This window comes from Heliangelus exortis, chromosome 11 (genome assembly GCF_036169615.1).
Source record: "Heliangelus exortis chromosome 11, bHelExo1.hap1, whole genome shotgun sequence".
Taxonomy (NCBI): domain Eukaryota; kingdom Metazoa; phylum Chordata; class Aves; order Apodiformes; family Trochilidae; genus Heliangelus; species Heliangelus exortis.
In genome coordinates, this window is record NC_092432.1 from 14453771 (window position 1) to 14473745 (window position 19975).

The 19975-nt window shown below is 51.5% G+C and overlaps 1 protein-coding gene across 3 annotated transcripts; it reads right to left on the minus strand.

Moving 5' to 3' along the window:
- Positions 1-1524: 1524 nt before the first annotated feature.
- HEXA (hexosaminidase subunit alpha) lies at positions 1525-11776 on the minus strand. Of its 3 annotated transcripts, none has more exons than XM_071754828.1 (14): positions 11318-11776; positions 7820-7918; positions 7427-7520; positions 7218-7264; positions 6774-6884; positions 5870-5971; positions 5664-5796; positions 4437-4617; positions 4059-4145; positions 3635-3707; positions 3036-3216; positions 2637-2727; positions 2131-2235; positions 1525-1802 (listed from the first exon to the last, which is right to left on the minus strand). In XM_071754828.1, the coding sequence occupies exons 1-14, from the start codon at positions 11759-11761 to the stop codon at positions 1739-1741; spliced, it is 1812 nt and encodes a 603-aa protein (XP_071610929.1). In that variant the 5' UTR covers positions 11762-11776; the 3' UTR covers positions 1525-1738. The 3 variants fall into 3 exon arrangements, with proteins under 3 accessions (XP_071610929.1, XP_071610930.1, XP_071610932.1); XM_071754829.1 differs by having other exon boundaries at positions 7427-7492; positions 11318-11594; XM_071754831.1 differs by lacking the exon at positions 7427-7520 and having other exon boundaries at positions 11318-11594.
- Between the last annotated feature and the right edge of the window lie 8199 nt (positions 11777-19975).

Sequence of the window (19975 nt, forward strand, 5' to 3'; positions counted from 1 at the left end):
TGTGCACATGCACGAGTGTTTGCAAGTGCCTGTGTGCATGCATGTGCATGTGTCTGCAGGCATGCATATGTGTCTGCAGGCATGCAGGCGTATGCAAGCACGTGCAAACACGTGTGTCCCAGTAAAACCCGCAGGCTGGGGATGGCACCCAGGGTGGGCACCCATGGGTGGGCTTGGGAGGCACGGAGCGGAATCCTGCCGAAATCCGGGGGCTCGGCGGCTGTTCTTTGCCGCCGCCTGGGTTTATTTTTAAACCTGTTGGCCCCAAGTGATTCACACACTGCCTGTTCTCCTCTACTCCCCAGCAAGTTTTACATGACCAAAATAGATGTTCTGGAAGGAACAGGCCGCTTGGGGAAAGCAGGGAGCACCCTCCTTGGGAGCGGAGCCCCATTTATGACCAAAAACCCAGAGAAAAGGGATGTGGATTTCCCCTTGGAGGAAGCAGAGGAGCATCTTTCCCCATGAAGCAGGAAGGCAAGCCTTTACCCTCCGGCTCTGAATAAGGGGAAAAATATCCTTTTTCTCCCCAAATCTGGGTAAGTGTCCCTGCCCCAGGGTGATTGGGTCCTATAATTAATCATCTCCCTCCCCTCCTTGAGGGTTTGCGTTTCCTGTTGCAGGAGGGCAAAGAAATGCAAGACTCAGTGATTTCTGAATATTTTAAATTCAACATTAATTACAGTATTTTAATTTCAAGTTCAAGAAATAGAAGGTTTCCATCTATAACAGCAGATCTCCCTTACTGAAGGCCAACATGTCCAGCAGTCCCATCAGGCAGGATTTCTTCTCTAGAAACCCCCCCATTCCAGCTGGACAGGGTTTCCAGTCTCCCAGCAGCAGAGGACAAGAACCACGATTGTCCCAGGTCTGCAGGACAGCAGCAACACTGGTCTCTTCTTTAAAGAAAACATTAATCAAACCCAGTCCCTTTGGATGTAGGAGACCTGGAGCTGAGTTCCCTTCTTCAAGGGCGACAGAGCAGGAGGAGGACAGATCAGTTGGCCAACTCCTAAGCAGAAACTACGTAAAATCCATGTGCTGCTCAGCTCAGTGGGTTTGATGTCTTCTTGGAGAACCTCCAGGGTGCCTTCTTGGGAGGAGAAGCCAGAAGAAGAGGTGACTGTGGAGAGGGTTTCAGGCCACAGAGGTGGTGGCCTGCAGGCAGGGACACAGGCAGAAGAGACAAGGACAGGAAACAACACTGCAGCATTGACTGCCGGTGCACAGAAGACCACAGAAGCAGAACCACGGTGGCTTTGTCACTTATCCTGATACACATCCAGATGGTGGGAGGTCAAGGGGAAGCCCATACCTTCTCATCACCTTCTCTCTGCAGGGACAGAGCCTGGTAGCAGCAGAGACTAAGAAAAGTTCATCCATCTGAGGAGGTACCCAGCATGTTCCAGAGCCACCAGGAGGATGCTCCTCCACCAGCATCTCTGGAGCAAGCCCTACCCATCTCTTGCTAACAAAACCCCTTGCGCTGCCTTCCCAAGGCCCATCTAAGCATGAAAAGGCACCTTTTTCCTCTTTGGGGTCATTTATTTATAGATTTAAAGAAATAAAAATAGAAAAAGAGGCAAAGAGTGTGCACAAAGGAAAAAAAAATTATTTGCAACAAAGGAAGAGCAGGAGCTGGGGTGGGAAAAGGTCCCTCTGCTGAGGCAGCAGCTGTTAAGAGAGAGGGATCACCCCTCCTGTGTGCACAGCCACCTGGGGCAGTGGGACACTCCCATCACAACCCACCAAATTCATTGTCACAGTATCCAACGTAGAGAGGCTGCGCTGGGACACCCCGCCTGGAAGGAGAGCAGAGAGAAGGTGTTATGGGGGACGCATGGCAGAGCCCTCTGCCAGGCTGGGGAGGTGACAAGGAGAGAGATGCTTTCATCGTGCCCTTTGAGACTCTTTTTCTGCTCATTCAGGGTAAGAGCAGGTTTCCTGGGGCAGCTGGTGCTGCAGGAGGAGCAGGTCCCCCTTCTCCAGCAGGTCTGCCCATGCACAGAAGCAAAGCTCAGGATTTTCCACATGTAGAGGGGTCATTTTGCCCCAGGGAATGCCCACTTCCCCCAGGACCAAACCCTGGAGTGTGTCCCCCAAAGCCCAGCTGCCAGGAGGGATGCTCACCCCAGAAGCCTGCAGCGGAATTCAGCCAGCCGCACGTAGGCATCCTGCAGGTCCCTGACGGTTCTGTTGCTCCACAGTCTCTCAGCTACGGCTCCAGCCCTGGGCCTTGAGGAAGAAGGGACAGAGTCCAGCCAGGGGGAAGAGTCCAAAAGCTTCTTGCACAAAGCCCTGAGCTACCAAACGCTTTCCAGACCAAAGTCCTTCAACATGTAAAAACAAGTGTTTTCTATACAACAAAAGATCCACTCCTTGACACATGTGGATTGGGATGAACTGGGTTGACAGGACAGAGACCAACATTAAATACCCATGGGCAGCAGCAGCAGGTTGTACAGGAGCACGTTATGGCCTTACATACCCTCACTTCAGCCTCAGTGAAGCTGTTACAAGCACAGAGGACAGGGACAAGCACCATGAGCAGTCCCAGCCAGCAGCATTTGCCCCAGGAGAAGGGCCCGAGCCCTGCCCCATGTGACTGGGGGTCACCTCCCCACCATGTCTCTTACCAGAGCCTGGGGGCCAGGTTAGTGACGTCCACATATTCCCCCCACATGCAGGCCTCGCCACCGATCACCCGCTCCTTCTGCTCAGGGCTGCCTGCCAGAGAACAAGGCACTCAGGTGACAGGGCTGGATGACAATGGGGTGATTATCACTCTGCCCACAGAGATGCCTGTTAACAGCTGTGGAAACAATAATGTGGAAGCCCCTGCTTCAAACCCCAGGCTGGGGGAGAGCCAAGTCATTTTCTGCAGGCAGCAAGGGAACAGAACATAGCACGTGGACCAAGGACACAGGCACGCAAGCACCTTTGCAGCAAGAACAAATTAGCAAGAGACCTAGCCTTGGTGCTACCTCTGAGTGACAAGTAAGCTGCTGAAAGGGAGGGGGACACAAGGAACACACCTTCAAACTCCAAGGGCTCCACCTGGTAGGCCACTATCCAGTCCTGCCCGTAGGAGATGCGGTTGAGGTACCAGGGGGCAGAGAGCAGAGCCCGGTAGCCAGCCCTGGTGACATTCCCCATCTCCTCCATGTATGGAGTGGAGTTCTCTTTCCACACGTGGATAATGGTGTCTGGCCTCACCTGAAGAATACACAGGAACCCTGTGCATAGGATCAGTGTGGCAACAAGAGCACCACCTCCCCTTGCAAGCCGAGCACCCTGACCCATTCACAGCTTTGAATGTCCCCAAAGGGAAACTGAGGCAGACACTGGCTTGACTTTTGAGCCTTTCTATCTGGTTTGCAGAAGCAACAGAAGGAAGGGTAGGCCCAACCTCCATCTTGCAGGTGTACATACAAAAGTTAGGAGGGAAGAACCTGCTAAGAGCAGCCTGACAAAGCCCTGGTGAGGGCAGCTTACCAGCAGCACTATCAACCCTAGTGCTGTAACAGAGAACCCTCTGCCAGCCCCAGCACCCCCAGAGCACTCCAGTGTGTCTCACTGGGTGCTGGCACTGCTGCTCCCAGGAACTGCTTTAGGGAAGGCAGGCAGCTCTCACCTTCACTCCATTGTCAAACACCTCCTGCCACACAATATATCCTTTGCCAAGGGAAGAGACGATGTCCAGAAGCCTGGAGTGTAAAAAGAAATGAGTTTTGGGTCATCCCAGCTACACACCCCTGTCTTTGCTGATAGCAAAACCAGCAGCACCAATATTCCCAACATCTGCAGTGGGACACAAAGATACTCCTGAAGGAGAAAGGAGAAAGCAAAGCCCTTATAGGGTCTCTTTCTCCTCAGCCCCAGGCTTTTTTGTGGTCAGTATCCCAATAAAACACAGCTAGGTTACTTTCTTTGGGGTCAAGGAGATATGCCCAAATAGCCATGCTCCTGAAAACGAGATATGGTATCCCCAAGAGAGCAGAAGATATTTGTGCTCGTCGCACATTGCAGCTGCAGGTGCAAGATGCAACCATCCTTACCTCTGGATGTAGAAAGACTCTAATTTCTTGTAATCTTCACCAAAGCCCATCTCCTTCATGAAGGCATGAATTTTTGGATTGGATTTCCTGGGTCCCAAAAAGAAGAGAATAAAAGCACTGCAACCTGAGCTCTTGAGTAAGGCCAGGACATGGCCAAGGCACTTCCCACATCAGCCCAAGGCTGGGTCAGGTATTACAAGAGCTGTGGCTAATGGCTTCCCACAGCCAGCATCACCGTGAGCACAGAAATCAACACATAAAGCCCAGGGGAGTGGGAAATCAAAGATCTACAGATAATCATGACCAAAAAGCAATGGACTGGAACACCAGTCCCAGACACTTCCCTACAGTCCTCATCTAGACTGATCTCCAACTCACCAGCACGTGAAGTCCACCTCATCACCACCAAGGTGAAGGAAGAAGTCTGGGAACACAGTGCTGACCTCTTTAAACAAGCTGGTCACAAACTGATAGGTGCTGTTAAGGATGGGGTTGATGGGCCCATAGGACCCAGAAGGTTCCTTGCCAAGATAGCAGGGAGTCAGGAGGCCTGGAGCACCTGGGTTGTAACAAACACAGCGCGGTGAGAAAGGGGCTAACTATGGTTGTATGATCCTGTATAGCTCTCCTGGACCCTCCTCACGACATTCCAGTGCCTGCTGTGACTATAGAAGACCAAGGCTCTGCACACAAGGCACAGCCACAGCAGCAGAAACGTGCTCTCTGGTTTGGACATGATGGGATGGATCCGTGTTCTGTGCCCAGCTTGTGCTTCCCCATCCACTCCCAGGTGGGAGCAGAGTTTGAGCCTTTTAGGCTGGATACCCTTTCTCCCCCTGCAACAGCTACTCTGAGAACGGGACACAGACACTCCAAGTCCTTGCAGGGTGATACAGCTTCTACTCTTCCCAGGTTTCCCTTTGGTTTCTCTCCCCACTCCTCTTTTTCAGGATATTCCTACAGGAGACCATCCACAGAGATGCTGGGCAAAGATGCTTGTGCAGCCTCCAGCACCCTCTCCCAGCTCCATGCACTCACTGCAGGCAGGGAAGGGGGGCAGCCACAGTTCTGACTGTGACCACAGGCACAGGCTGTGTCTTTTGTACAGGCCATGGCATTTGGAGGTGGAGGAAGGAGAGAGAAAGACAAAGCAGCACTGTTCTGGAGCTTCTCACACTTCTAGATACGGAAGAGGTGGCACTTGCAGTCCTTAGAGCAGGGAGCAGCGTGTCAGGACTGGGGCACAGTGGAGCAGAGCAAGGAAGCCTGGTCAGTTGCACTCCATTAAACCCAAGATCCTTGCCATGCCCATGATGTCGGTTTTGGCAGAGCAGATGTTCCAAAAAAACCCACCCAGCTCAGACCCAAGAAGAGATGGGAACATCAAATCAAAACAAATCAAACAAAATCCCTTTGGATTTTGCTCCAGAAGCTGGACCATCGCGTCTTACTTCCCCCACATGACTGCTTACTCCTCCCCAAAGTCAACTTGTGGGACGTGGCTGCCCACAGCCCACTTTTGGGATCCAGGCTGTGTGTCCCTTTCCTCCCATCAGTACCACTCCAACTCTACAGGGCAGCAGCAGGCAGGGGGTTGCTCCTCACCTGGACCCCAGGAGAGCGTGTGCCCCGGAGTGTCAAACTCGGCGACCACTCGGATGCCGCGCAGCCGTGCGTACTCGATCACTGTCTGCACATCGCTGGCTGTGTACACGTGGGTCATGGCATTGAAGGCTCCCTGGGGGGAGATGGGAAAGCTCAGGTGTTGAGGGAGGGACCCGCTTCCCTAGATGGTGACCAGGGTGGGTTACCTGCTTGCTGAGCTCTGGGAAAGTCAAGCTCTCATAAGGGAAAGACGGGTCATCCACAATGTGCCAGTGAAACACATTGAACTTGTTGTAAGCCATAACGTCCTGGGAAGAAAAAGAAAGAGAGATGAACTGAAATATCACCCAGCTTGCCAAAGAAAGGGACCAAGGTCCCTGTGCTCCAAATGGACAGGGCAGAGTCCCCAAATGCTCCCCAGGATCCAGGAGGGCTTCAGACACCTTCCTCCAGACACACCAGCACCCCAAAGAGCTGCAGAGGGCCAGCAGTGCTTCTGTTCACACTAAAATCCCTGTTCGCTCAATAATTGAGTGGAGATGTGGAAGTTTAAGTCTGCTTGGGAGGAATGCAGAACCCAACCTTTGTCTAATGTGGCCAAGAGGACATCAGTGTTTTCCCTCGCCTCAGAAACAACCCAGCCTTGGACAGTAAACTGCACTGCAGGGATCCAAGACAGCTCAGGGTTCTCTTCCTTCTCTCACTTACAAAGGGAGCTGAGAAATCACCCAGCCAAGGCAGGTGTGAATTACACCAGGAGCAAACACATCCATGGCAACTGAAGGACCTACAGCACAGAAATATTTTTCCATGGTGCACATCTGTACACTAAGAACTGAGGTCACACTGCCATCCCACACAGTCTGTTGCTTTGTCTAGGGACAAGCAAGCTCGTTTTCTTAAAAAAAAATAAAGAAAAGAGATTTGAAAAGCTCTTCCTCAACGAGATGTAGGTGTGCTGGCTTATAAATTAGACAGCTCCTATGATCTTGTGAAAGGAGCAATACAAAAAACCCCAAAAGCCCTCAAGTCCACCTGAGGAACCCTCAGCTGTCACAGAGGAAGGGACAACCAACTAAGCCAACTTGCTTCCCAGAACAGGCACCATACCAGAGTTTCCAGGATGGCTCGCAGAGGCAGGTAGTGACGAGAGGTGTCCAGCAAGAGTCCTCGGTGAGGGAAGCGGGGAAAGTCCACAATTTCTGTTTTGTTGATGTAGTACTGCAAACAGAGAGCAAAAAGTAGTAAGCAGGGCTCCAGGCAACACAGCCATTAGCAGGAGAGAATCAGGGTCACCTTTGTCCCCAGGGCCAGCAGGATGAGGAGAAGTAGCCTCACTGCCCAGTGTACAAACAACCCAGAAAGGGCTGCGATGCTTTACCCACTCAGAAGGCAAGAATCTGTCTGGGTTCATGAACCTGGCCCCTCACCTGGGCCTCTGGTGAGGCTGTGTTGCACTGATGGCATCCCCCTCATCCCAAGCATCCCAGCAGTCCTCAGCCTGTCCCCATTAGGGAGAGCTGACTGCCCTGAGGAGATGAGGCCAGGACTCACCGTGCCATTCTCATCTCTCCCAACCAGCTGGCTGAATGTTTCCAGGCCTGCAGGAAAAACCACACACAGTCACTTTCTCAGCACAGATCCTCCCAAAGGAACAGAGCTCAATTAACAAGTAAGTCTATGGAAAGAGAGAGGCAAGGAGAGACGTCCCCATAGGCCTGAGTCAGGGAGAGCAGGAATGCCCCACAGGAAGCACACCTCACCTCTGAGAGCTCCCCAGACAGCATCTGCAGAGAGCAGCAAAGAGCCTTCGGAGACGGACAGCTTATCTGAAACACAGCAAATGAGGGGCAGGCACTGGTGTGGGGTCACATGCTCCATCACACCCTGCCAGCAGCCCCAGAAGCCCCAGCCAGCTACAGCGTTGTAGTAGCACCAGGCAGAGGTTTTGGTACAGCACTGCACCCTAGAGTGCCAGGGAACCCAGTTGGGTTTTGTTTTGTTTTTTCTGTTTTAAACTTCTCCCACTGCATTATCAGCAGCCTCCCTGCCCCAGTTTCTCAATAATACAGTGAGGACACTGCCTCCCCAAAACTGGGGGTAAGTAAGTAAGCCCCACTCCCACCTCTCCCACTGCTCCCACCCCCAATACTCACAGTTTTCCTTGGAGTCCAGGCTGGGAAACCCGTCACACCCCGGCGTGGCAACAAAGACGAGAAGCTGAGTGCAGGGTGTTCCCCAGGGTGGCTCATCCTCTGCAAAGGACACAGAGCAGACATCAACCCCATCCTACCTCTTTTCCTGGCCTCCAGCCCATCATCATCCCCCCAGCCCAGCTTGTGACAGAGTGTGTGGGTTTTTAACACCCATGGCAAAACTGGGCACCCCGTCCTTCACTCCTCAGCTGGCACAGGGATGTCCAGCAGGGGCTTTTTTCAACACAGGCAAGCAGGAGGATGTGAGCTGAATGCAGCCTTCAGCATGGAGAATGTCTGCTGGTGAACAAGCCCCCAGGGAGGGCTTCTCAGTAGAAGCTTAAAGGAGCACAGGAAAGAGGAGAAACATCAGAGGATGGTCTAGCAGCAGCCCTCAAGGCTTCCCAGACACCAGCCCATGCTCTAAGCAACAGCCACAACTACTCAAATCTTCTCTGGAGTGGTAAACAGCTTCAAGTCTCCTGACTCTCCCGACACTGGGACAAAAATTAGGAACCCAAGAGTTCTGCTACTTGCCTAGTACAGAAAGGCTGCTGACCAACTTCACCTTCTGCAGAGCTGAACCCAGGCACAGTGCCTGGATTAATAACCTGACTTCAAAGGGAGCGCTGGACACACTTCCCTACCTGAAGGAGCACCTCCAAGGATGCACAGCCTCAAGTCCTCACAGTAATCACTCCTCCAACTCCAAAGGGATGTATTCAGCCTTTACTGAGATCCATAGGTCTACTCACAGCAGTCTCTGGGCAGGAGGAGCATGGGTTAGCAGGGTAGGACCTTACTAATCACAGCCAATGTCCACCCCTACAGTGTTCCCAGGAACAGCCAATGCTCCATATGGTCACTAAAAATTAAGAGTTTGGCTTCAAGGGAGCCTGGTCAGAAGCTGGGCACCAGACAGACTTTGGTGATAGCGTGGCACCACCAGAGTTGAGGTGAAATGCAGAAAACCCGTGTTCCAAGCATGCCAGAATCCCCAATTTCTCCACAAAGGCATGCTGAAAGCTTTGCAGAGTGAAGGGAAACAGCCTGAAGATAGCCCTCTGTTTAGAGCTTTCCTCTTGGTTACAGAGGAGCCGGTAGCCAAGGCAACCTCGCAGATGTGTGAGCTGGCACAGCAAGACCTGCTCCCTCTGCTCCACAAGACAGCAGCTCCCCAGGGACAGCCACTCATAAAAAACCCAGGGACATGGAAAAGACTTTCTACCAAGAAGCCTCAACAGAACTGGTCCCACCACCACACACCACATTCAAACCCACCTAGGGAGGCACTGCCAAACCCAACCACGGCCTCCTTGGCCAAGGTGCAGGTAGGCAGCAGCCCTATCACACCTAAAAGACAACACAGCAGGGATTAGTGACCCATCAACTGCTGAGGCTGAAGTTCATGTGTGCTGCAAAGGTGTATGTCAGGTTAATTATGGTCATAGACTGAAGGACAAGGACACTAATGCAATGATAGGAGCAGCTTAACAGCAGGAAGACATCAGGGATGGAGGACAGTGGTGTTGGTTCCATACAGGGCTCTTGGTCTCTTCCAGACTCAGAGCTGCCTGAATTAAGGACAAGAGACAAGGGAAGAGCAGTAAGGGAAACTCAAATTAGAGATAAGGAAAATAAAAAATATTCTTCATCTTGAGGGTGGTCAAACACTTGAGCAAGGGTTCAGTGCTCCATGTGAAAGTACTGCAATTTCAGCTGCACACAGACAAATGACACAGATGCAAAGTTGTCTCCAGCACCAGACTTGTTTCTGAGCCAGGACTTGACCAAAGGCCCCCATAAGTTTGACCTCACTTAAACTGGTCTGTTTCCATGTTACAAGCCCAGCAAGAATGCAAAGCTTTGAAACAGTCTTGCTTGCCTGGTAAACTGTCAAAGCAGCTTTCTGAAACATAAAGATTTCTGTCTTATTTTCTCTAGTAAAAGAAACTATTTCCTTCCATCCGGAGTTCCTATTGCCCGTTATTACTAACCAACCATGTGGAAAAAAAAATGGAAGGCAAAGAAGGAAAAAAGAGCTAAAAAATAGTGTGTAGTTTGAGCATCCTAAAGCAGAGAGCATGGAAAAACAGCGAGTATGAACTCCATCTCGTGATCACACTAAGTTGCTCCAAGTGATATGATAATCCTATCTCCCCTCTAAATGGAACAGGAAAATGTGAATAATTATATCAGCTGCTTAGGTTTAGTTCCTAGCAGCAAAAAAAGCAACAAGAGTAGCCTTCTCAACTTCCATATAAAAATTTATTTCTACTGCTACGTACAAGAGCAGAAGAAATAAAATAAGCCAAATGGCTTTTTCTCAAGGTTTCAAACTTGCCTTTGTTAAAGCACGGTGCAGAGCACCTTCCAACGCCATCACCCTACTCTGGTTTGATCAGCAGTGAGCTCACACTGACATTTAAAACACTCAGAGGCAGAGTTACAAGCTCTTTATGATGAATGAAGTATTTTCATATTCCCCAGATATAGCACTTCAAGCTGCCGCAGACCCACGCAGGCACTGAGCATCATCCATGTGTGCCAGCTCCCCAGCCTGCCTTTGCCTCTGCAGAGGCAGACAGGGAATTGCCTGCATTTCATCCCAGACATGCAACTAGTGCTACTATGAAGAAGTTCAGGCTCAAGAAACCTTTACAACCTGCCCCAAATCAAGCCCAGGCTCTCCAAGCCTTTCCTCATCTTACCCTACGGTTCCAAGATGAAGCCAAGAGCTACTGCTACCTCTCTGCCAGAAAAGCTGCGCTGCCTTAGGACGGGTAGCAGCTCAGCTTTGGCAGAGCGTCTCGTAGCACAAACGTACTCGCTAGAAATACGCTTGAGGTGGCAAGAGTCTTCCCTAAAGGCAAAACTTAACCCTGGACACCACGAGCTGGGAGAAGAGGGAAGGAAGAGGCAAGACTTGAGAAAAGCGCTGAAGCTGGAGCAACTGCAACGCCGGCAGCAGATCCTATCCCTGCAGTCGCAAGAAAAGGAAACAAAAGGAAGCAGAAGGGAGCTGAAACACAGCCTGGAGGAGATAAAAAATGAGATGGAAAGAGGAAGCGTTTGATAGCAAGAGCCGAACTCCTTGAAAGAAAGGCAAAACTAGTGCTCACGGTGCCACACGGGATTAGATTTTATTTGATTTTAAAACGTGTGTGCCACAGACATTGCCCTCCGCGCAGCAACGCGACGCAGCCCTTTGCTACCAGACTCGGTTGAAGGCACCGCGCCACCAGCCCCGGCTGAACCGAGGAAACGGGGGGTTAAGCAGCAGATCGCCGCTCAGCCCCGTGGTCTGACCCCCAAAAGGAAAGGAGGGTTTGGTTTTGCGGGTTGGTTTTTGAGACTAAAGCTGAACGTGAAAGGCTCACCTGCCCTTCCAGCAGCCCCTCGCCCCCCAGGGAGGCCTTAGACCCCCCCGCCCCGCCGGCAGCCCCCGCCCCGCCTCACCGGTCGGGCGGGCGGCGGCGAAGAGCAGCGCCCAGTACCGCTGGAAGGCCGCCTGTAGCACGGCGCAGCCCGGCCCCACGGCCGAGCCGTTGGCGTGGGCGAAACGGAAGCGGCGGGGAGGCAATGGACAGCGCCCGCCGGCCGGCGGGGAGCGCTGGGCTTGGGGCTGAGGCCACAGGGCAGCCGCCGGCTCCAGCAGCAGCAGCAGCAGCAGCACTCCCAGCGCCCGCACGGCCGCCATGTCGCGCCCCGCAGGCTGAAGCAGGGGGCGGTGCCGCCCGCCGCGGGAGGGACTCCCGCGAAATGGCAGCTCGGCCCCCGCCGCCCTCCCTCACGGGCCCCTTCCCGCCCCCCGCAGCTTCCCGGGGGGAGCTGAACCCCAGCCAGCACCGCTCTGCTGTTAAGTAAATCCACAAACCCTCGAAGCTCCTCGTCGAGGGTCATTTCTCGCCAGCCATCATTTCGACCCTCTCCACTATGCCTCCTGCCCACCCATCCGCCCACCCCTCGGTCTTGGTGGGTCTCAGCAGCCCGAGTTGGGGGTTGAGGAAAAAAATAATGATGTAAAAAACGCATTTCACCGGCAGCCCTTTCCAGCTGCGTGACAACACGCACATGTCTCGGCTCCACCGTGGGTTTTGGCATATTTTGTTGGAATCATGCATTTTTATGAATAGTACTGGGTGCAAATAAGCTCTTGCACAGATTTCCATGGATATTACCTGGGCAGCGGGTGAAATACCGATTGGGTTGTACGAAAAAGGGCTTTAGTCTTTATGGTGGAGTTTCACACTGAAGTGTCACAGAAATGCTGCTCCCTCAGGGCTCTGGGCTTTTGCAAGGAAACCCTCAACCTCGGGTGAACTCTTAAGTTTTGCCTCCTCCCTCCCAGCCCTGAATTTCTCAGCAATCCCCGAAATAAATAAGAACCCTTCATCCTGGGTTTTACCCATCTAATTGCCAGCACAACTTCATCATTGGTGCCTACACAGGAACCTAGTCCATCCAGTCCTTAAAAACTGTTGTTTCAGTCTTCCTGAGCAAGCAGTGAAGGTGCCAAAAAACTCCAAGGAGCATTGAGAGGCATGAAAAGCAAGCAGGAAATTAAAGAAATGCCGGGGAAAAAAGCACAACAAGAGGGATGGTCCCATCACAATAGTAAAAGATGAAGAAGCAATCTGCATGAGCAGGACACAACCATGGAAAGGTCTGGCGGGGAATTAAAGAGATTGTCCCTCACCTGCGCAACACACAGGGAGCCACAGGCAATAGGAAAAAAGAATTTTGCAGAGAAACCCTCAAGGCACTTGCTGTCAAAGGTTACAAAATCCTCAGCACAAATCTGGGGTCTGATGCTGAAAGGAGAAGAGCTGGAAGAGTTCTGTTGAGGCTGGAGAGGAGGGCTGGAGAGGACTGGAGGGAGGTAGGAACCCATCAGAGTTGAACAAGCTTGTGAGGTAGCAGTGAAGTTTGGGGGTATCTGGAGATGGAGAAGTTGTGGGAATTCCAGGCAGCAGGAGGAGAGCACAGATAGGTTTGGGTCTAAACAGGATTGTGTGAATTTTATTAAATTTGTGAAAAATAATAGGGGAGCTTCAGTGGGGAAAGGCAGGGAGAGGACTAAGGGTCACCTATAGACAAGGCTCCATCAGGAATGAGGACAATGAGAGACAGATAGTGTTGCCATGAGCTTAACCTACACAGCACTGCATCCTTATTCAGCAGTCTTGTAGAATGGCAAAGACCACCCTTCCACTTAAAGGAACCAAGGACAGGACCAACATAGGGCAGGCAACAAACTTACCAGCTGGGTGCAGCCCCCAGCCAGGTGAGCAGAACACGGTGGTGGCAGCAGTAGGGCCCATAAACAGTTCAGGCACCACCAGGCCATAGCACCTGTTCCTTGTTTTCCCTACACAGAGGTGGCAGGACCCCACTTTGACACAGAGCCATTGCTCCAGGATGTTGGCCCCAGCATGGCTGTCTCTGTCTCCATCCACATCACATGGCAGGAAGGGACATGGAGGGGCATGCCTGTGTTCCAACCTGCAGTGGACTTCTGGGGAAACAGCTTCTGTCATTCCTTGTGCTCAGGTTTTCCTCTCATTGTCTCAAGGCTGCTGGTCTACAGACAGGCAACTTCTGTGGTCATGAGTGGGGTTTGTTACATTAACCCCTGCAAAACTCCGAAGCGCCAGTTCTGGCAACTGCTTTTCTGACAAAAGCAATTTAATCCAGGATCTCTGGACTTTTCCTCAAGTAGCTTTATGGTGTTAAAATTGCAGGTGAAGGGGAAAAAAAAAACAAACAACAAAAAAACAAAGCCAGGGAAGTTTTCTGCTGCATTGCATCAGGCAGTGTCAGCAGCATCAGCAGCGTGTGAGGCTGACATGCAAAAGTGCCCTGGCCTGAAGCAAATCCTTCAGTCTGGGGAGGGTGTCGTGCTAGCCACACTTATGTAAAGTGTTGTGATCATAGCTTTCAGTTGAAATATTCAAGCCTTTCTTTGGATTCTGTTGTTGTTGCTATTTTAGGGGACCTGATGTCTCTGGGGAATGACTCAGAGAAGTTCATCTGTAGCTGGCCGGCGTTAATCTAGACTAACAGTCTGATTGGGGAGTATACCTTTATGTAAGAAAACTGCTTAAGCATGTGCTTAACTTTGGAGATTGGCTGAAAGAAACTGGTTTACACACTGTCCTGTATCAGGATGGAGCAGCAGTAGCCGGAAGCTGCTGATGCTCTTCAGTAGCTCTTCAAAAGACCAGCTCGTGGGCTCGGAGAATGTCTCTGGGGTGATACCTCCACCTGGGAAGGTTGGCCTCTTCGAGGCTAATTCATCAAGGAATAAGCAGGGAGTAAATGGGGAGACACAAGGTTCAGAGCTTACCTGTCCTTCACATCACATCTGCACTCTCTCTAACCTGGATCACAAGCCCTGCAGCAGGAATGTACTGGCTCAGAGGTGCTTTAATGTTGGTGCAGGATGCTAAGATGGGTGCTGAGAACATCATGCTGGCCCAGACGGGTGATGCCTATTGCAGACTCCTCTTGTCATGTCTCTGATTGCAAGAGCTGGAAGCCACGGTGCTGGAGGGTTCTGCAGAAAGCTGTGCTGCACCAGGGCTCTGCTGGATTACCTGCTTACTACCGGTAATGAATTTGGTAGAGTTCCAAAATCTTTATTCTGACATAAATTGTTATAAAATCAGGCTGGTGTCACACCTGGGTCTTTCTGGTTTGCTCACTTTTGGGGTATGAGGGTGGCCTTTGGGCTGTCAGTGCAGTTCCTTGTTCTACAGCATTTTTTTTAAGTTATAAACCCATTTAATATTATTCTGCCTAATTCCCTGTAACGTTGGCTGCTTCTGCGTTTAATCAGGAAGATGTTTTGCATACAGATTCCTCTGCTGGTGAGAAGCATATGAGCCTGTGAAAAGGGACTAGAGGAAGCTGTTCATGAAAACCTTCATAGATCATGAGCTTTCTGTTGCTTTGCTCTTTGAGCCAAACACTGTCTAAACACACTTTCTTGTGAATGAAGCCAGCTCCCCAGATCAAAGGAACTGCTAGTGGTGTGGCTGGAAGAGGGCTTTGGAAAACACAGATCACCTTCTGGAAACCTCTGCATTTTGACACCTGGATTTTGACATATCGGAAGTTTTCTGTGTGACCTTAATCTCTCCATTTGTTCACCTCCCCTTTCATTCTTGGTAAAATAATTCTGGTATTTGGATTGCAACCGTAAGGATTGCAGCCATGCAGTTGTTGAAGTGACCTTACTTGTGGCAGTGGTGGTCCAGGGGCTGCAAGGGTCAGTATGTGCTGGGCCTTTGTATATGTGGATCTTCCTGTTGCACATTTCCATGTTTGGGGGAGGATATTGTTCAGCACGTTGTCATGCTTGTGCTGGCAGGGAGCAATCCATCTGCATGAGTTGGTGCTAATATATCTGCTGTTCCAGCTCGTAGCTGCTCTGTGTGGCTGGAGGTGGAACGACAAGGACACGTTTCTTCCTTTGGAGTGACTTTGCATGACTCCAAATGACTCCCCTGAAGTTTGCTGCAGGCAGGGGCTCAGCAAGCAGCAGTGGCAGGCCACCAGCCACACTGTGATGTGACCTGAGCTGTGGCTTTCTACCAAAATCAAGCTGAGTGCCGTGGGAGATGACCCTACATCCACAGCTAGGTTATTTTCACCAGCCAGATCCTCCTCTAACAGCTCAGCTCATCCACGCTCTGGAGGGCTGAAGCAAGCTGGTGTACAGAAGGCAGCGTTCAGAGCCACAAGCACAAATCCCAATGCTTTTCAAAGCACAGGATGACTTGCTTTCCTATCTGCATTTCCACCTTGACCACCATGTACCACTACTACATGCTGCCATGATAACTTAGCAGATGCATGTGGTAAATGATTTCTCAGCACAGATGGAGTTGAGCAGAAGGGACCTCTTCAGATGGGAGAGCACATGTCAAGAGAGTGAGGCCTTGGGAGATACGAAGCAAGCAGGCAAGAGCAGGTCTTTGTGAAGAAGAATATTTCAATAATGATGAACTTAAAAGAGAAGTTTAAGGCAGAAGGCCTGAAGTGAGATGTGTTAATCTGTCTGAAAGATTTGGGTTCCTGACTTGAGCTCAGCCTGGTGGTATTTGTGCTATCGGTATTATTTGCAGAGCCATTTTTCCTCTGGATTATCTCCAGCTCGCACAGCTTTGGTGGGGCTGAACAAATGACAGTGATCCTGGGGCATCTCAGCCCATGCTCACAATCAAGGTTGTTAATGGGTGTGTAGGCAGCCAAAATCAAACCTGAGGCATCGGTGAATCTCCTAGGTTTCTTTTTTTCCCATTGCAGGAGTTCCTTGTGTCTCAGGTGATGGAGGAGAAGGGTTTATTTTCCTACCTGTCTCAAGGAGCAGTGGAGAAGGAGGAAGGCCAGGTGGGATGGGAGTTTACCCTGAATCCCAGGACAGGAGCCTGAGAGTGGCTGTGTTGTGGGGCACTTCTCACAGCATTTTGGTACAGTGAAGTGGAGCTTTTTATGGAGAGATGCTGAAAATTATCATAGGGCCTTGTTTGTGGATGCCATCCCCAGCTGCTCTCAGCCAAAGCCATGGGGCTGAGCTGGAATCAGTAACAGCCCATGGATGTGTGGTGATGAGCTGCTGGTGCACCGAGGCCCTGCTCCTGTAAATCCCCTAAGAGGGTGCATAACTTCTGGGAGCAAGGTGATGGAAATGTAATATTTTATTCTTATCAGCTTCAGCCATAACAGTTACCAGAATCACCTGGATAATTAAACTCTTGCAAGAATGAAGTGAAAAAGCACCAGGTGTCTATGGAGATATAAGTAATTTTTCAGAGTGGCAGAATTTCTCAACTTTGCTTGGTAGCTGTAGTCCTAAAATTCCCAGACGCAGCACAGTTGCCCTCAAGATAAGCTGAAGGCAGCAGCCCTGCATTTCTTGGGCACTTTTTGCTAACCATGACTGTTGGGTTGGAAACCTCATAACAAAGGGAAGACCTTTTGCAAAGGGAATGGCTAAAATTTCATACCAGAGTATTTTTGAGATATATTAGTGTTTTAACTGAGGAGTAACCTCAGTTAAAATGTTGAAATGAGTGAAATGTTGATGCATGTTTGGAATCACAGGATCATAGAGTGGTTTGGATTGGAAGGAATGTTAAAGATCACCTAGTTCTTCGTCCCCCCTGCATGGGCCGGGACACTTTTCACTAGACCAGGTTGCTCCAAGCCCTATCCAACGTGGCCTCAAGCACGAGCAGACATGGGGCATGCACAGCTTCCCTGTTCCAGTGTCTCACCACCCTCACAGTGAAGAATTTCTTGCTAATGTCTTGCGGTGGGTAAAGATGAGGCTGGAACCATAGAAGAAGTGCTTTCCCATATTTGCAGGGTGGCACAGGGAAGGTTCCATCACTGCTTCAGTTTGGCGTCTTAACATCTCGCAGGGCTTTGCAGAGGCTCTGGGCCGTGGAGATCTGCAGCCTTGGCGAGGCCCAGGAGAAGGCAACGGGGAGGGAGTGAGACCCCTACGGTGGGGTTGCCAGGGGCACTGGGGTGGGTGGTCCCTGTCCAGCGCCAGGTGGGGGGCTCCTGGGCAGGCCAAGGGTCAAAACAGGTACCCAAACACCCCAATAACCCCATCTTGGAGGGTAAGATCACCTCGATGAAGGGTTGGAGCATCCAAGTACAGGCTCTGGAAAGCTGCAGAGTTCTGGTAATGTTGTGGAATGTTAGAGAGGTTTGGAGAATGTTGGAGAATATTCCTGAATATTCTCGAAGAGATAGGAGGTACGACCCCTTTACTATGCCCAACCCCATGTTTGGGAGGCCAATTAGATCGGCCCATACTCCGGTGCTACCTGCACCAGGGATTCGCTGTGCTACAGGTAAACACACCGGGTGTCCAATAAAAAGTTATGTTGGTGGCAGGGGTGTGGTCACGGAAGCACTATATAAGTGAAAGTTGCTGCGCAATAAACCAGAAGTTCATTTATCAACCATATTGGTTGCACGCATTTGCCGCTCCCGCATGGTAAAGCAGGACCCAGCTGCCAGGTCAGTGCCCATTTGGGTTCCTTGGGCTCTGGTGGGCAGATCTGCTGCCTCGGACCTGCTGGTGTGTTGGTGAGGTGCTGGATATGTCACCGGCTGGGTAGGACAGTGACAGCATGGAGCCCCAGGGGTGACGTACAGTCCCCTTTGGGGACAAAGTGTAGGGTGAGGACGTGAGGTGACCAATTAGCCCCTGAGGCTTGACACAGGAGATGGGACTAGCCTGGCAAACAAATGTCCAGCTGGTAAGTCCAGAGCTGAACAAACAAAGCTGGGGCTATTTATATTTATGTAGGGCAGGATGATTAATGCCTGGGTCTTGGCCATTCCAAGCAAGTAATTAAGAAACTGGCTTTATTTAGTAGGTAGCTTGGTGTGAGGCAACCTGCATGCCTGGCCCACATCCCCTGTGCTGCTCCTGACCTGGGAAGAGAAGAGCTTGGGGACCCTGGCTTCATGAGAGGGACAGCTTTGTATGGCAGCTGTTTGGGGAGGACAGTGGTCAGTGGTGACTATAGCAAGCTCGATCAAAGTGGCTGTAGTGCTATGAAACACCTGGAGATGATTTTTGGAGCTGCTTGTGTGTCTGAGGATGCAAAATGGTACCCAGCAAGGTTTCTAGAGGCATCTGCCCAGGGTGTTGGACGTTCAATCTGCTTGGATCCTCAAGAGCACCTGCCTGTGTTACCCTGAGTTTAAACCCCTGTTGCTGTGGCCATGGTCATGTTTTCTGTGCTCCACAGAAAATAAAAACCCTTTTTGAGATGGCTTAAAATTTTCTTCCTGTTTCACAAGGTATTTGTATTGAAGCAGGAGCAGGAAGCAGGATCCCACTGTGCCAGGTGCTATATGTACACAAAGCACGGTGGTGACTCCCGCCCCAAAGGCAAAACTCATTACACCTACACCTCGTGCTGCCAGGCTGAGGCTCCTCTTCATCTTGGCGGAGGGAATGAATAATGTCACCACATCAGAATGGCCCCACTTCACCCCAGGAAGAAACAATTCCCCGGGGCACAAGGAAGTGTAGGATTAGTGGTTGTGGAGAAGGTGGCCCTGGAGCCTTCCTGGGGCTGTACTGGCTTCTCTCATCTGCCATGAATAGCAGGGGAGGGTTTGGTAGCAGCTGTCTCTCTTCTGGGCCAGACTTCAGCCTTGTTTCCAAGCCAACCGGAGTCCCTCCTGCTCCCCAAACAGCAGCAAACAATAAACCCAGCTTGCCTCCCACATACCAGGCTGAGCATGGCTGATGCTGGAAGCAGAGCTACCCTGGCCATCCTGCTGTGATGTCAGGAAAAGCTGAGGGGAAAAGTGCTGTAGCCCTGCAGCACCCCTGTGTCTGCCCTGCCCTTTGCTAGTGGCTCGGTGTCCCCTGGCAGGGAAGGGTGCTGGCCCCATGTCCTGGGCATTCCCAGGACGTGCTCTGGTGAGGCAGGCTGAGCCCCGGCCCTCTGTGGAAGGGTAAAAATGTCTGTTGATGAGGCCACTTTTGTATTCTGCCCTCCTGCAAAATGCCAAATTACACAGAGAAGAAAAGGGAACCAGGATCGGCGCTGCTGTGAAAAATGTGTCTTTATCTCTGCTGCCCAGAAGGCAGAGCTGGAGTATGGGGGTGCCACCCAGCACAGCTGGAGTCCCCTCCCGGGAGGGATGGCACCGGCCTATCCTATGGTGTTGCATGAACTTCTGGAGGGCCTTGGAAGAATTTAATTTTTTAATTCTGACTTTGAGGCACAACAACCTATTTTTATTGCCATTTCTCATACATTTCCCTCACACGTCACTCCGCACAGGCACTACGCCCACTCTAGGTGATGGCGGCCCAGACCAGAGGGCCCCACCGCCCCGCGGCGCCCGAGCCCTGGTATGTACCGGGAGAAGGCGGCAAACACCCTCCCGCCCTCCTTCCCTCCCGCCACACTCAAGATGGCGCCGGGGGAGGGCAGGGGGAGGAGGGAGCGCGGGGGGGAGTGGCGCGCACTCAAGATGGCGGCGCGGGGGGCGGGAGGCGAAGGGGAGGCGGTGGCCGCCGCGCAGGCGCCCCGCGTGACGCGCCGCGGTGTGACGTAGCGTGCGTGC